The 16,465-nt window shown below is 41.9% G+C and overlaps 1 protein-coding gene across 2 annotated transcripts in view; it reads left to right on the forward strand.

Moving 5' to 3' along the window:
• ctdspla (CTD (carboxy-terminal domain, RNA polymerase II, polypeptide A) small phosphatase-like a) overlaps window positions 1-16,465 on the forward strand; it is a 31,549-nt gene that overhangs the window by 10,118 nt on the left and 4,966 nt on the right. Inside the window, exons 2-4 of one of the 2 annotated variants that reach the window (XM_023407923.2) lie at window positions 7,769-7,935; window positions 9,244-9,276; window positions 12,534-12,635. In XM_023407923.2, the coding sequence (XP_023263691.1) occupies window positions 7,769-7,935; window positions 9,244-9,276; window positions 12,534-12,635 (302 nt within the window). The remainder of the gene's footprint in view (window positions 1-7,768; window positions 7,936-9,243; window positions 9,277-12,533; window positions 12,636-16,465) is intronic. The other variant, XM_023407924.2, reaches the window with a different exon arrangement.

Raw genomic sequence — 16,465 nt, forward strand, 5'->3', positions numbered from 1 at the left:
CCTGTAATTTTCACCCCAGCCTCAGCTGTCTGTGTGGGGAAGTAAGGAGGCTTAATGGGAGTTTATTTTATCATACTGTGCTATTATTGCCTTGATGGCCTCACACATAACCCACCAAGGACCTCGCCACATTGAACACACACAGGCTGAACTGTCAGGCTCAGCTCATCTGACGTTACCTAACTCCATTCAGCTGTTTGGATTTACTGTTCAAGTGTGTGTGTGTGTGTGTGTGTGTGTGTGTGTGTGTGTGTGTGTGTGTGTGAGTGTGTATAAGCAGGGACATGTTCAAGTGTATTGTGAAGCAGATGCTCCTCGTTGTAAATATTATTTTGGAAGCTGATCTGTTGTAATTATCAACGCCTCTCTTGGTGGGATTCTGCCTTGTCTGGAAACAATCAATAATCTGTTTTTGATGAGCGAGGGCACAACTCATTCTTTAAAGTTCTGCGTTTTGAGATTCTGAAACAATTATTTGATTAATTATTCAATTAGTGGAAGAACAAAACACAAGGTGACTGTAGCTTCAGCTGGTGCATCTGGCCTGCACTTCTTTGGACAAAAGCATCTGCTAGATGTGTGTAATGTAATATATTGATTCACTAACCATTTAAGTGATTTAAGCAAACATTTTCAAACATTTCCTGGTTCCAGCTCCACAAATGTGATAATCCTTGGGTTTTAGGTTGCTGATCAAACAAAATTATCATTTTAAAAACATCTCATTGGATATCATTATGGACAATTTATGAACTATTTTCTTACATTTTACAGACTAAGCAAATAATAAAAAAAAAAAGTAAGCAGTTACAGTGCTAATATGCTGTTTAATAGGTATAATGCTTTCCATGTTCACCATCATAGTTTAGCATGCTAACACAGGTTAGTGCTCAACATAAAATATAGCTGAGGGGAACGTCATACATTTGGAGGTATTTTAGTCATTAATGGAAATACTGGACCACCAAAGTGTGTGCAGTTCGTCCTGTGGGGAGTCATTTCACCGCTGTCCGAATAGCAAACAAAAATCAAGTCAACCTGTCGATGGCGCTACAGAAAAAGTCAGGGGATCACCAAACTCAGCAGGATTCACCCATTGGTGGCCTTGTACGTCTTTAGCAACATTTCTGCCAGTACAGTTTACTGAGTAGGCTGGTGGCATTACAATTTATCCTCTTGGCACTCTTCATACCTGTATCAGACTCCATGGCAACTCTCTCAATACTTGTTGACATATTTCAGTTCAGAATTGAAGTTTAAAAATTGAAGAAACTTAAAAAAAAAAAAAAAAGTAATCAAGGAATTAATGAAAGTAGTTGTAAGTTGCAGCCCCTGTCTAAAAGAATAGGGTAAAAATGTTTCCTTTCTTAGTATCATTGGGTCTGGAGATGCATTACTGCAGGGATTTCTTCCGTAGTGTTATTTTGCTGACACAGTGCACAACAAGGTGTTCCCCCTTGCTGCTGTGTGTTGTTAGTGATAGCCAGGGACAGAAACAGCTTCATCTTCAGTTGCTCACTTTGCCTGTGAATGTTGTGCAGGTGAACAGTGTATGCATGTATGTGTAGATTCCTGTTCTTCATTTTGACTGCAGCTGAGTAAGTCCTTTATCTCACATGGTGTTATATAAGCCCTAGACAGCTGGTTCCACTTGTAATGCAAACACCCCTCACTCAAAATCTCAGTGACAGGAGGAGGCAAATAATCTGTAAAATTGTGCCCACTGCCTGTGGGGAATGCAGGCTTTTAGCATGTAATTTTTGGCTGTTGGTGTCTCCTTGCAAAGTTATCACTGTATCATGGACGAGTTTTACAGTAGCTTCACACCTCAGCGACGGCATGAAAAATCCCTCTGCCTGCTAGCTGTTTTAATTCAGTGTATGTTAAGTAACCAGCCACGCCATTCAAAACCGACCTGTTTTCCATCTGAATTATTAAAGCCACCTTCACATGGGCTCTTCTCACATTCACCTTCATGCCCCCCAGGTACTGTACACTTTACCTGCCCGGCTGCTCAACTAACTGCTGCTGGAGCGCAGTTTAAGATCTGTCGCACAGGCACCAAAACAAATATATTATAGGACGGCTCCAGTTTAATACAACTTCTGTCTTGTGTTTGTAGTTCAGTCTGTTATCGGTGATGAATGGTGTTAGGCAATAAATTACTAATTACTTTTTTCAGTAACGAGCAGTGTAAGGATTAGAACTACTAGTTTACCAATCCCAGTAACGCTCTGTTAATTTGGGAGTCAACTTGCTTGCTGTTTTATTGGTAGTTTCTGTGCATTCAGAGGACAGGCTGTGAAAGGACACGTTAGCTCAGAGCGGGGACACGCTGTCAAGTTAGCCTCTACTAAAAACAGGAGAAATACACCTCCTGGTATCTCAAAAGTTATCTTACTTACATGTTGTGTCTTGCTAGCTGCTAGCTAACCACTTGTAGATTTGCCTACTTTTGGTTTCAGTTGAGGACAGGTCTTCTTTAGCTGAGATAGCTAAGCTAACGTATGGCAGGTAATGAAATACCTCCTAACGATAGATTTTCTGTTTGCTGCAGTGAAGCACAATGCCTCGTTTTCCATTTCTAGACTGATGATGCAACGTGTAGGTGTGGACCTTTGATGTGCCGGGCTCAGTAAGGAAAGTTACATATCAAGTAATTTGTGAAGTAATGTAGTTTGCAATTGTTTATATGTAACAAGTGATTATATTTTTCCCTTAACTTCCCCGACACTAATATTCATGAAACTGATCAAGATAACTGCTGAGATCTGCGATTCTGTGACACTTGGAAAAAGTCAAACAGGACAAGACACGATTGGTCAGATGATCAGACAGGTTTCGAATGGTAAAATTATTACACAGCCGTCAGTTGTAATCCACTGTACTTTTTGTTTTTTGTGCGCACATGCAATTTTCTTGTGCAATGAAGGATTATTAAAGATATTACATGTGTGGCCTTTTTTGGTTTATCCCTCAAAAAGTGGTTTAGATAATCTGGCTACACTGTTGGCTGGTTTACAACCTCAAGTTTCTTTTTTTTTTGTTCGCAACTCTCATGAATCACTTTGGTGAGTACGGCGTTATTATGACCAATAGTAATGACAGCTAGACCTACAAAATTAGACTCAAGGTGTAATAAATTGGAATTATTTAATTTTCTGCTCAGCAAGGCCACCTCACCCAGGACCATATGTCCCAAGCGTGAAGAATGTCCTGCCTCACATAAACCTATGAGACTACATGCACCATAGAGGAAGAGACAGCTAAACTTAAACCTGCTATCGTATTTGAAATGTGTCGTGTTGTGTTTTGACTGCTCGCATACATTCTGTGCTTTTAAAGCTACAGTAACGGAGGCCACCTCAAAAGTCTTGAGCTGAGCCATGGATCATATTCCCTCTCAGAGCCTGGCATTATTCCACGCTGTGGGTCACGGGGTGATTATCTCTTCCTGTCAGGAATGCTGAGAATTTCCTGCGTTTTCTCCCTCTTCCGGCCTTGTTAGTGGTTGTGCCTGAACATGTGACAGAGAAGCCTGGGCCCAGCTGGCTCTGATTGACTAGCGAGCTTTCTATCACTGTTACCTAACACACAGCAGCAGCGCTGACACAGGCACTGACTTAAAGGGCCGTTCTCACAGCTTTCAGATCAAGGGAACATGCTGAATCGAATGAAGTGTATTCAGTGGGTAAATAATGTGCACCTGCTCTGAGGAGGCTAGAGATTTGGCCTAATATCTCCCTCTCTTTCCAGGGAGCTTTTGTTAGATAAAGCTACTTGCGTGCACCACCCTTTACCTAGATCTTACAGGGGCCTATCCTTTATTAACAAGACTGCAGACTGTCGGCTAACTTTCTTCCATCTGGGTGCTTTAGTGTCTTATTTGCTAGATTTAACACACTGTGTTATTGCAGTTTGTGCAGGTTTAGACGCCCTGTGTTCTTAACGGCGAATGCTGCACTTTAACCTTTCGCTGTTATTCTCAGGGCTGACGAAAGCTGCATTACTATGCAACGCAAGCTGACTCCAGTCACATTCCTGGGCAAGGACATTGAAAGAAAAAAAAAAAGTTTCTGTGTGCTTCATATGCGTCAGTGTGCGGAGTGTACGATAGATCGCTGTACACGTGGCCGTTTGCCTAAACATGTGAACATATACTGCATGTGTGTGTTTGCTCAGTCTCCGGCAGCACTCAACTCTCAGCTATGTTATTTGTGTCAAAGGGAGAAAGGAAAGCTCTGTTTGTGTAGGGTGGTGTTGCAGGAGGGGGTGGAGTAAGAATCAGACCCAAGTATAGGCTGTCTCGCCACAGTAACTCTCCCCACCCATTCTACGCCCTTCTCTCCCCCTTCCAGCTCCCTCTCCTTTCTCTCTCTCTCTCTCTCTCTCTCTCTCACACACCCACCTGCTTTTTCAGGGTAGTCGATCGGGGCAGCGGACAAGGGCGGGAAAATGTAGACAGTCTCAAAATGGAGGAACGAAGAATGACATCAAGGCATTTGAGGCCAACTTTAGGGAGAGTGAGACATGATTCTGGAGCAGGAAACTTATTATGTTAAAGGGTTTTCATTTCAAATAGGCTTTTTTTTCCTCCCCTCTTACCTCTAGTGGTATCCAGCCATGAAAATAGTTTTGGCTTCATCAGCCAGTCGTTCTCTCAAATTTCTACCTCCACCCAAATACAATGCAATTGTTTGTGGAGCTCACAGCAACAAAAAAAAATCACATTTAAGAAGTTCAAACAAGCATGCTGTAAATAGTTTTAATAAGGAATTTATTAATTATTAATTTAATAATCGTGTAGTCTAAGATCATGTCAGAAAAAAATAAGATGATAAATTTACAATTATACAAAAAAGAAAAATGAAGCAAATCATCACATTTTTGTTATGTTTTGTTATTTTTTCTCGATTATTGACAATTACTGATTAGCAAAATTGTGGTAGACTAATCAACTAATTAAGCAGCCCTAAAAGCAGCACATCCTGCTGGAGAAGAAGGAATTAAAGCAAGAGAGATTTTTAATCTGGCAACCCAAAATCTGTTCTTATTAATGGCTTATAACTGATATATGCGCAGTGTTTTATTGAAAAGTAAAGAAGCTGTTAGTTACAACTTAGAAACCCTTTATGAAGGGTGCCTCATTAGAAATTGGTAGCCTTTGGTGTGAGCACCACAAACGATATTCCACTCACCTAAAATTAAACCCAATCTGATTTGCTAGTTTACAAATCTCTAAAGGCCGTGCCACAATACAAAATTTGGCATATACAGTATATTTAATTCCACCACACAAACTCCTGACATCTTAATGAAACTTCCTCAACTGTGTGTGTGTGTGTGTGGACATGTTTGTGTGTGTCTGTGTGTGTGTGACCTTGGTCTTATGGAGTTAATGCTTTCAGTGTGCATTGTTTTCCCTTTTCTGTAATCAGATGAATTCCTGCTGTCCCTCAGCTGCTGTTATATCCTCAGACAGAGAGAAATATAGACTCTATACTTGTAGCCAGCGGAGTGTTATTAGTTTTCTGGAGCAGCAGCGAGTGAATCCAGTCTGCAAGGGCAGAAGATCTCCTTCAATCACCAAACACGTTATAGTAACGCAGCGTGTTGCCTTCCTCTTCCCCGACCGTATAGCTGCGTTTGTTTACTGAAGTATTGCCTCTTCAGAACATCTATCAGGCAAGAGGAAGAGCTACAGCAAGCTTTGGACTACAAAGATGGAGAGAACAAAGAAGTCGAACTGCCCGCAGCCTGTCAGATCCAGTCGGAGCAACCCAAGGATAGTTCCAGGCGTCAAATCTGAAGACTCTCAGAATAGGAGCAAGCTGCAAACAGCCTCATCATGCATGGCTAACTGGGCTGCCTGTGTCACACGGCTGTATGAACACGTTAACAAGACTGCAGCAAACAGGGACACTGTGTGATGGCCACTCCAAGGCATGAAAATGATGATTCCAGCTGAAGTCAGCCCGTGGACACTTCAAAGTCCCGAACAGATTTGGAATTTCCATGCCTAAAAATTACCTTTTTAAAGCAATTAAACTGGCAGAATTTCTACTTCAGGAACACCTTGGGATAATTGCAATGTCAGATTTTAGCCTTTGTACTGTAGCTGCCCAAAATTTCTATTTTTATCCACTCATCCTCACCAACAGAAAATATAAAAAACATAATCCGTGGAGGCCCACAGACCATTCAAGACCGCTTGTTTCTCTTTCAGTGTGAAAGTAGGCCATGGACTTCAGAGACAGGGAAGGAGGAATGATGTAACCAGGGACCTATATGTGTATGTTGTTTTATCCCTGGAGCTTTGCCGCACTCAGCCACTGATCAGTCCTTTTTGCCATGCATTTGAATCTAGGTTTCATCATTTTTGTCATATTACAGAAATAATTTCATAATTCAGTTGATTAAATTATTGAATATCCTGTGTGATTACAGCAATTTTCAGTCTTACCTGCACTTTCGAGGTCTCTTTCGTATAAGAGGTATTGCATTTTCTTTCCCTTTTCTAATATTGTCATATTTTCTTCCACTTTCTCTCATATACTGTATATATTTATATGATATTAATCTGTCTATTTTGCTGTCATCTCTCTTCTTGATGTTAATTAACTGGACTGCCTTCCCAGAGGGCACTCTGATGATGGCTATTTTTGTCGCTGTGCTCCCTATTGCATGAACCGATGCCGCACTGTGTCGTACAACATACATCTCAGTTCCTTTTGTCACGATGATGCGATGGTGCATATGAAACACAGTCCGTCCGCATCTCTGAGCGTCACTTGTGTCTTTTTGTTCCAGACGATGCAGCTTTCATTAGCACGAAGGTTTTTAAACAGATATGACGCCTACTCTCAACAGGTGACATTGCAGCGAGATGGCCTTAAAACAGCACTTGATTCAAAGTCAAGAGAGGCCATTTTCTTTTGTCTAACAGCGTTATTCGTTAGCAACAGTGGTTGAATATACAGTAACTAAGCACATTAACTCAAATAATGCACTGACAGCTACTGTTACTAGTCGCTCTACAAAATAAGTTTTAATGTACAAAACATAAATTAAGCTTCTGAAATGTGATGCATTTTTAAACCACAATGTCCACCAAAAATTCCAGGACTTTGGGGATCTTTGTTAAACCAACTAAAATTATATAAACCAATGTAGTATATAATAGTAGTAATTATATATTTCCCTATTGAGTACTTTAATTTTGGAAACTTTGAGTAAATTTTACTGATACTACTGAGATACAGCCAGCTGTTAGCTTGTCCAAATATAACAAAATCCACCTACCAGCACCTCTGAAGCTCACTGATTAACATGTCATATATCCTTTATTTGATTTGTACAAAAACTGTGTAAAAATTTGACATTTTTATTAACGGGTGTTAATTAGTGTTAATAATGCCTGTTAATTAGTGAGGTTTCGATATGCTGGTAGGCAGATTTTGTTCCCTTCAGAATGAGCTGTGCTATCTGTTGCGCCTGTTTCCAGCATTTGTGCTAAGCTAAGCTAACTGACTTAGCTTACTTCTAGCTGTAGCTTCATATTGAATGGACAGCCATGAGAGAGGTATCAATCTTCTCACCTCACTCTTCGTCAGAAGGTAACGTTTTTGAAGAGAAGAGTTTTCATACAGTGTTGTATTGCTACTAAAGAAAGGGATCTGAACGCGTCCTCCCCCAGCGGTTGGCACATGCAAAGCAGCCTGACCTAACCTTGCTTCTTCTGTCCATTTTGGTTGTTATCTCTTTTCAGTCTCCCAGTCCAACAGCAGCCTAAAGAAGCACCGGAGCCGGAGCATTTTCAGCCCTTTCTTCTGCTGCTTCCGCAACTACAATGACTACCACGTGGAGCCACCGCCTGCCAACAACAAGACACTTTCTCTGCCCCCACCACCAGAGGAGAATGGCAGTCCTCCCAAGGTGAAGCTCAATTTTCTCTCACATCATAGTTGGCCAGAATCCAAATTACATACCATTTGCATCCGCATGAAAAAAAAAAAACTTGTGGGAATTAGTTAATGTTTTATCTGAGAAATCCTAGTTAGAGACGAGACTCGAGAGATCCGGTAACGAGTAACATTTGTTTGGTTTTGTTACAGTGAGCTTGTTAGGGTTTGCATTTTCCTGCAGAGAGCCGAGGCTGAGGCGCTGTGCAGCCTCACTGAGCTCCCTCCACAAATTTTTCCAGCTGCTTCAAACCCGTTGAACCCAGAGCTTGTTTACCATCCACTGCTTGAAAATACGGGCTCGCTTCCCATCTTGCATTCTTCGATATCTGCCTACGCACACAACCGCACACACAAAATAACACACAGAGCACACAGCACGCTGAGAAGCTCAAAAGACACACACACACACACATGCTCGCTCGCTCGCTCTCTCTGGCGCATGCTCGCACAAGCTTGCACAAGCCTTACCGTATACCCATGACAACACATGTACGCACACACGCATGCACTCAAACCGCCGCTTCTTTAATCCCCATAAAGCGGGCCTTGTGTGTGTCCGGTGTGATGGATTGCCCCGGCACCCACGCCTCCCCCTCTCCTCACACACACTCTGACCAGTGTAGTGAGGATGTGTGAAGCGAACGTTCTGGCCGCGGAAAAGGCGCCAAAACCCCCGAGCTCCTCCACAAATACGGTGTTCTCCTGCCAAGGCAGGTACACGGGGCTATAAATGGAGCAGAATCATATCACATTTCCACTCCTGTTTACCTGTAAATGTCTCTCGTTCAGGGGAGGAATGTGTGGCCCTTCACAGACACTATACATGTGGTCAGCGCTGACCCGCTCCGGACCCCTCCTTAACAAATGAGTTCCCATTAATTTAGAGTGAACCTAGCGAACCTTGCCATAAAAAGCCTTGTTATAGAGTGGGGCTGATTTTTGAGCTGGGTCCTTGCCCACAGTCCCTCCCAGCAGTGTACTGTTGCTGGATTTCTGGCCAGCCATATTTGTTACTATGGCAGCTCTGTTTGTTTTTGAGCAAGTTGTTCTCACTTTGGATCACCATGTGTACTATATGTCCCTTTTTTTTCTCTGTCCCTCTCCCTCCTTTTTTTCCCTGTGCATTTGTTGATTAGAATATTGATGTCGTTGATTTTCTTCCTTGCAACAATTTTTTTTCACTGTTTTTCCTTTGCTTCCTTGTCTCTTTTCTCTGGTTTTCCGCCCTATCTGTTTCAATCTCTTTCTCTTTTTTCTTCTCACTGTTTATTTTCTCCAGTGTGACCAGGTCCAGGTCATCCCCATCCCCAGTGTATGTATTATTATCTTTCATCTTTCTTCATCTCGCTCGATCACAGTAGTGTCCGCCCTCTGCTTGCTGTGCTTCATCATTCTAGCTGCATGTGGATGTTGACACGGAGGTGATTTTTCTTTGCTCTCAGGTGAAATTCTGTACTGTCCCTTTCTGATAATCATGTGGTTTCCCAGACTTTGCTTTGTGCTGCTTACTCTCCACTCACACAGCTGGTAGAAAGAAGTCATTTAAATCCATTTATTATCATACCGTTTTTTTTGTTGCTTTGTCCTCCTGTCCGTTTCTCCGTTCTGTTTCATATCACTGCAAAAGAACATGAGATTGATTTTCTTATTGAATCTTGCACTAGACATTTACAGCTGCAGTTTGGGTCAACAAATGGATCTCTCCCTTAAAAGACTTGATTAAATTACGTATCTGTCTACACTGAGAGAGATTACGTCGTGGTTATGAACTCACTGGTCAATGGACTACTGTCAGTCCATTAGAATGGGACTCGGTTTCAGTGATTTGTACTTTGTCAGACATTCACCAGAAAGGGGGGATTTATCTGATCCTTGCTTTGTTTGTGCTGAAACAGCAATTCATTAAGCTATTTTGGACTGTACGCGGTGCCTGTGGTTTACTGTAATTTAGGATATTCACACTAACAGCATCCCACATCACAGCCAATTTTTAAACTACACCACCCAGCAGACACCTCCCTTCAATGGCAGGAAGCGCATGTGGTGATGAGGTCTGCTCTTTGTATTCCCAGCGTGGTCCAGGCAACTTAAATAACTCAAAATGACCTGGACAGGTCACGTCTGCGTCACTGTTTACTGTAACGCAATGTTACAACCGGCATCAGACAGTCAAGTCAGCACACAAACGGGATGTCTCTGCAACTTTGTGATAAGTTTTTAGCCTCGCTGCAGAAATACCAAGTAACACAGCACGAAGTAGAGACACAACTTTTTAACTACAGAAGCAAAAATACACAAATCACAAACACATAAAACCCTACAAATATATGCTAATTCTTTACTTTCACCCTCCCAATCTCGCACTCATAAGGGATATATAGACACTTATCAAGTTGTTCATAACACACCACAAATTAATAGTAAACAGATAAAAAAAGGACATTTTCAACTGCTAATGCAGTGAATCCATAACTGCAACTCTAACAGCCGCATCTCCAGGCTTCATCTGTGAACAGTGTGCTCAGCTCTCATGATAGTGAAGAATAATAACTTTTTTTTTAAATAGCATTAGTGCCATTATGAACAGCCCTTTGACTTTATTATATAATACACTTTACAAAGTAAATACAATATATTGATTTTAGTCTTTGGTTTCACAACTAAAACATCAAAGAATGTTTTTAATAAAAATGGAAATAAATGTTACGTTCGTACGTTAAAATATTACTTGTATGGTAATCATTTACTCTCTTATATTAATGCAAATGGCAAAAGTATTGCATGAAGCTACATGGTTTATGGTTTACTCACTGGAGTTTCCCATTGTCCCTCTAACTCCCAACAGACAAACATGTTTTTCAGCATCTGTTTGTTGGCGTGTTCTGCTTCACACTGATCAAGTCAAATGACGTCTTATCATTGGGCATGGTGCACTGTGGTTGATATTTATCAGTTTGGGAGAGCACCCCCTGGCTGTGGTGATTTTAAATGAAGGGTTTTTTTTTATCACAGTGCAGCTGCCTGTTGAAAAGGTCAAGGTCCCAGTCAGTCCTTCTTTCTTTGCTCAACATGCATGTGTAAATCACATTCATCATGGCCTGACAGTTTGTCATTCCGTGTCCTTGCTCACAGGGTATTCTTCCTGTGATACATCAGCATGCAGCCCCGCGATAAGACGTGAGAGATACAGCCAGCCTGGCCAAAACACACTAAAACACAGATACATGCAGAAAACGGCTGGCATACTAATACCAGAGTGTGTATGTGTGTGTTCGTAAGATGGACATTGTCCTTGCTCCTCACTTTTTATATAGATTTGTGAGACCGTGGTTACGTGTATGAATGTATGTGTGCATGGATGTGGTGAGTGTGTGTGCCCCCCCCCCCCCTGTGGTAGTACCATCTGCCCCGTGTCTGTCTGTAACCCCAGGCCTGCTTGGCAGAGGACACAAGTTTTTCTCCTTACCCCCCACCCCGACCCTGAAGGCAGCACAGTCACAGAGCTCAGTCAACATGAGGTACTACAGAAAATATCCGCTGGGACTCTTGAACAGGGAGCAGGCAAACATTACCAGATGAAGAAGTCATTTTTGATATAGAATGGCTGGTGACATGACAGTAACTGTCACAATACCTCCTGTTACTGAAGATCTGATTATAGGTGCTACGGCACAATATTGTGATGTGGCCGATATGGTCATCAAATACCAAATTCTGTTTACAGCTGAGCAATAATTGAACATTATCTCGTATAATTTATTCACATTCATGACGATACAATCATGACAAGTTAAATATTTCAAGCAAATCTTAACCACAAACGAACAAGAGCTTAGTTTCACAGGTATATGTGTAGTCCGATGAAATAATAAAGGTGGAATACACTTCATTGCATTGAACTTTCCATTTGGTTTCTTTTATGAGTAATTTAGTATATTTTGTGACGTACCAACTGAAACAGCAGCAATCCGTCTCTAGTAAAAGGTTTTAAATGCCAAGAAAAATACTACACCACGAGTCTCCCTTAGTGGATGGAGTTTCTTCAGTTGTCATAGCAATAGCTCAGTTGTCACCGCCGTCATCCTCATTTCTCTGAGCAGTTTCAGAACATCTCGTCCATTCCGGCTGAAAAGTTTAATGTGGAATTAATGTGATATATGTTAGTGTTGTACAAATGTTCTTATTAATATGCCAGTAGTTCACCCATATTGCTCAGCCTTCATTCAGCTTTTTAAGAACTGAAAAGATTACATTTAAGCCACTTCTACAATAACACAACAATCAAAGTCCCAATTAAAGAACCACATCAAGTTATCAGTGCATTGATACAGCTCTCAGCTCAGAAGTTAAGGGACACCCTCATGCAGGTCATTAACGCTGTTAAGCGTGTCTTTCGTGTCACCCAGAGCGGACAAGGGATCATCTCCAACACTCTAACTGAGCTGCCATCACAGTGTGTGTGTGTGTGTGTGTGTGTGTGTGTGTGTGTGTGTGTGTGTGGCAGCCTGGTCCCTCTAATGAACCTCTGTACACACATAATATTGTAAAGGGTGTATGTTGTCTCCGCAGCCTCCAGCCAAGTTCCTCCTGCCGGAGGTCAGTATAGCAGACTACGGCAAGAACTGTGTGGTGATCGACCTGGACGAAACCCTCGTACACAGCTCCTTCAAGGTAATTTCACCGCACCACCTCCCTGTAACACACAGACAAAACACATTTGAGAACCCAGGCACTCGTGTTATGTTCCTTTTTTTTAATCATTTCCGTTGTGTCATGCGCTTATTGCAGAGCCTTAGAGGGATAATAGGATTACACAGAAATAAATCCTGACGATGCCATTCTTTTCGTGAATGTGGGTATGACGGTATGATGACAATTAATATGAGGTGTTGCTGAGCGCTGGCAGCGTCACTGAAGTATACTGTACATAATCACAAGAAAGTCTGTCTGTGAGGGTATTATGGCTTTTATACATCAGTTCAAACAGGAGAAGGCAAGAGGGAGGCCTAACCAGTGCAGTAACAAGCTGTCGGCATAGCAACCAATACATCCCGTGCATCATGCAATTGATAAGCAGGAGTGGGATTTAGCTTCCGCCAGTCCAGTCGTTTGGCAGTAGGTGCCTCTAGCATCATCTCTTGTCCAGTGAAAACCTACGTGCAGTACGTCCAAGATGTCCGAGACCAACTCCCCTTTCTACGAGTCATCCACCGACATAATAAACCAAATTGACTATTTCTGTTTGTTAGACTCTTGCAATAAATTTGCAGATAAATTATTACCCTGTAAGATTACCAGGCTGTTTCGAAGCTAGGCAGACAAAAGCAAACAACAGTTACCCTGAAAAGATTTTATTAGATTGGATGGTGGGAGAATTCTCTCAACCCGCAAAGGAGCATTTCATTCCTATGTTTAAAGCTTGTCTGGAGCCATGCCTGCAGCTCTGTTTGTTCGTACTTGGTTATTCTTTTATATACTACAATTCATCCTGATGGGGACATGAATGCCTGTAACAAATTTCATGGCAACCCACGCGGTAGTTGTTTAGGCATTTCACTAAAAACCAAAGTTGTCAACTTCATGGTGCTGCTAGAGAAGAACTCGGTGGTCCTCTGGGGACCATGAGTGTCTGTAGCAAACGCGATGACAGAACCTCCAGTACTTGTTGATACACTGAGCCAAAGTGGCGGACCAACAAAGACATCCCCAGAGCCCACAGTGTTAACGCCGCGTCATTCTTTATCATCACTCACAAGCCCCGGAAATGTGTCCGATTACTGCGCCGCTCTTCTTCGTTCTGCGTTGATGACCCGGGTCCTGTATCACTCCCATCAAATCTCACCCTCCACTGACACACCTGACGCACCTGGCACACCTAGTGACCCACTTCAAGCACAGCTCTGCCTCAGCCACGGCTGATCTTATTACGTGCGCGCTCAGATAAGAAAGCCGAAAAGGTGAGCAACAAAACAGCTCGAGATGAAGCTGAAGAGTCTTTGTGTTTGCTTTTTAGTTTTACTCAGCAGTGATGGGGAAAGTATTTGTTAATTAGAAAAATAATGAGAAAACACTTTCAGTACATTTTCATATTGCTTTAGAATGAATTCCTCATTTGCTGTGGAAAGGCAAAAAAAAAAAAAAAAAAAGAGAGGGAAAAATGTACACACACTGCACTGGACCCGCCCATTAACAATCACATGCCAGCAGAACGGGGCCACACACACGTACATGCTCGACCACACTCTAAGGGTGTGTCCAACACAGTGTACTGTTGCCTCGAACGACTGCGGGATGAATTTCGCAGAAAATCCTGGATCTGTTCTAATAGTCTGAAGGCTTTTATTTTCTCTCCTGACAAAACATGTCAGAAACTGACACAGGAGCTGCTCCCCCCCCCGATGAAACTGGGCTGCACACCGGATAGTCAGTCCATCAAAAGTCATTTAGTTGAGAGATCACTATGTGGTATGAAATGGATTCAAGCGATACAGTAAATGGAGATCAGTTGGGAGAGGAAGAGCGGGAAACAGAAAGCAACACACACGCAGCATTTTCAGTTCCGTTCACAACCCTGCAGGATTTCCTGTAGTTTTTTTTTTTTTTTTACATTCAGTTTGTTTTTTGTCATAATGGATCAAAAATATGAAGCTCTTCAACATACAAGTTAATGCTGGAATTGGACAATTAGTGCAGAAAAAAAAAAAAAAAAAAAAAAACCCACAGCCACAACTAACAAGGGACATTTTACACAGATGACTCACAGATGGATGAAGACTAAAAGAGAAACGTTACATAATACGTCACGCACTGTATGCTTCATCCTGCTCTAGGATTACATCCAGTGTGTGTTAGATGTGTAAAAGTAGCTGAAGGAATTCAAAGACTATATATAACAAGTAAAACATTTTTTGTACGGCATGTCTCAAAACCAGTATTACATAAATAGGAAAACATTGTGATTGATTGTTGAACATCTATTTCCAAAACCATGGGCCTCCATCTGCTGATATAACAGCCTCCACTCTTCTGGGAAGGCTTTCCACAAGGGACCTGGTTTCAGGGATTTGATCCCACTCAGCCTCAAGAGCTTTAGAGGGTGGGCTTTGGGTGGGGTGGGGGTGGGGTGATGTGGGTGATAAGGCCTGGCTCACAGTCACAGTTACAGTTGATCTTAAAGGTGTCGGATGGGTTTGAGGTCAGACTCCGTGCAGGCCTGTCAAGCAGAAAACCCGTTGATTTATGGACCTCGTGTGTGTTGAAACTGCAGCACGCTATTGGCTAAAATATTATATGATCTTTAAGGTTTACCTTATCTGGCACTACAAGGCCAAACCACATCATCCATCATTAAATACATATGCCAGTTTCAATAAAGGCTTTAGAGCTGAAACAATTACAGGATATTTTATGCAAAAATGCACAGCTTTCAGCATCTCCATGAAAAAAATATTTGCTGGTTTTCTTCATCTTTTATGATAGTAAACTGAATATCTTTGGATGTTGGAGTAGTGGTTGTAAAAACCAAAGATGCTTTGGCCTCTGGGAACTTGTAAGTCACATTTTTATTTATTTTTTTTACCATGTTGATCAACTTTTGGGCGAAAAATTAATTGATTAATTGAGAAAATAATCTACATATTATCTTATAATGATAATTGTTAGTTGTAGCCCTTGCCCCCTCTCCTTGCTTTACTTAAAAGTACCTGAAGAAAAATATTTTTCTGTCCACATGCTTGTGGCATTTTAGTATAAAAATCAAACAGTTTGTGGTTCATATAACAAAATGACAAATCTGGCATTAAATGTTCATACCAGTATGTGTGTATGTATATGAAGGAAACACTGGATCCCAGCCAGACTGTTATCGTCGGGTGAAACAACCCAGAAGAAATTCCTTCCATCAACCGTGTTGATGTCAACTCTGGTTCAACAGAGATCCATTAAAAAAAAAAAAAAAAAAAACCCTTCTTCCTTCTTATCATTTACTTCATCCCTCTCCCTCCATTTCTCTCAAACATACATTCCCCCTCTCGCCCTCCTCCATTTCCATATCTCCCTCTCCGCCTCAGATCTGGGTCCATTACAGAGCGGCAGCGCGACGAGCAGCTGTTGTGTGTTCAGTCTTCAGATGATGGAGTGATTCAGCAGAAGAGTAATAGGCAGAGGCCAAGTCTGTTTCTGCATCTCTTCCTCCATCTGTGTCTCTCTCTGTTCCTTCTCTTCTCTTTGTGAAAGTCGGACTACTGCTGCCTGTTTGTTTCTCTCTTCCGCCCGTCACTGGCTTGGCTCATTACTGGTGCTGTTTTTAGACAACTGAGGCTTGGGTCTATACGTACACGTTAACCAGGGCTGAATATTACGAAACCTATCTGTAGAAGCTCTGGTTGTGCGCTGACTCACTCGGTGCGCTACATAAAGAAAAACCACAGATCTCTAACAGGCCCCTCTCTCATCATAACGGTCACGTTAGACTCCTTATACAGGCGACATGTGGAAGGTCA

This window comes from Seriola lalandi, unplaced genomic scaffold (genome assembly GCF_002814215.2).
Source record: "Seriola lalandi dorsalis isolate HSWRI2012SDOR001 ecotype SW California unplaced genomic scaffold, Sedor1 jcf7180002054351, whole genome shotgun sequence".
NCBI lineage: Eukaryota > Metazoa > Chordata > Actinopteri > Carangiformes > Carangidae > Seriola > Seriola lalandi.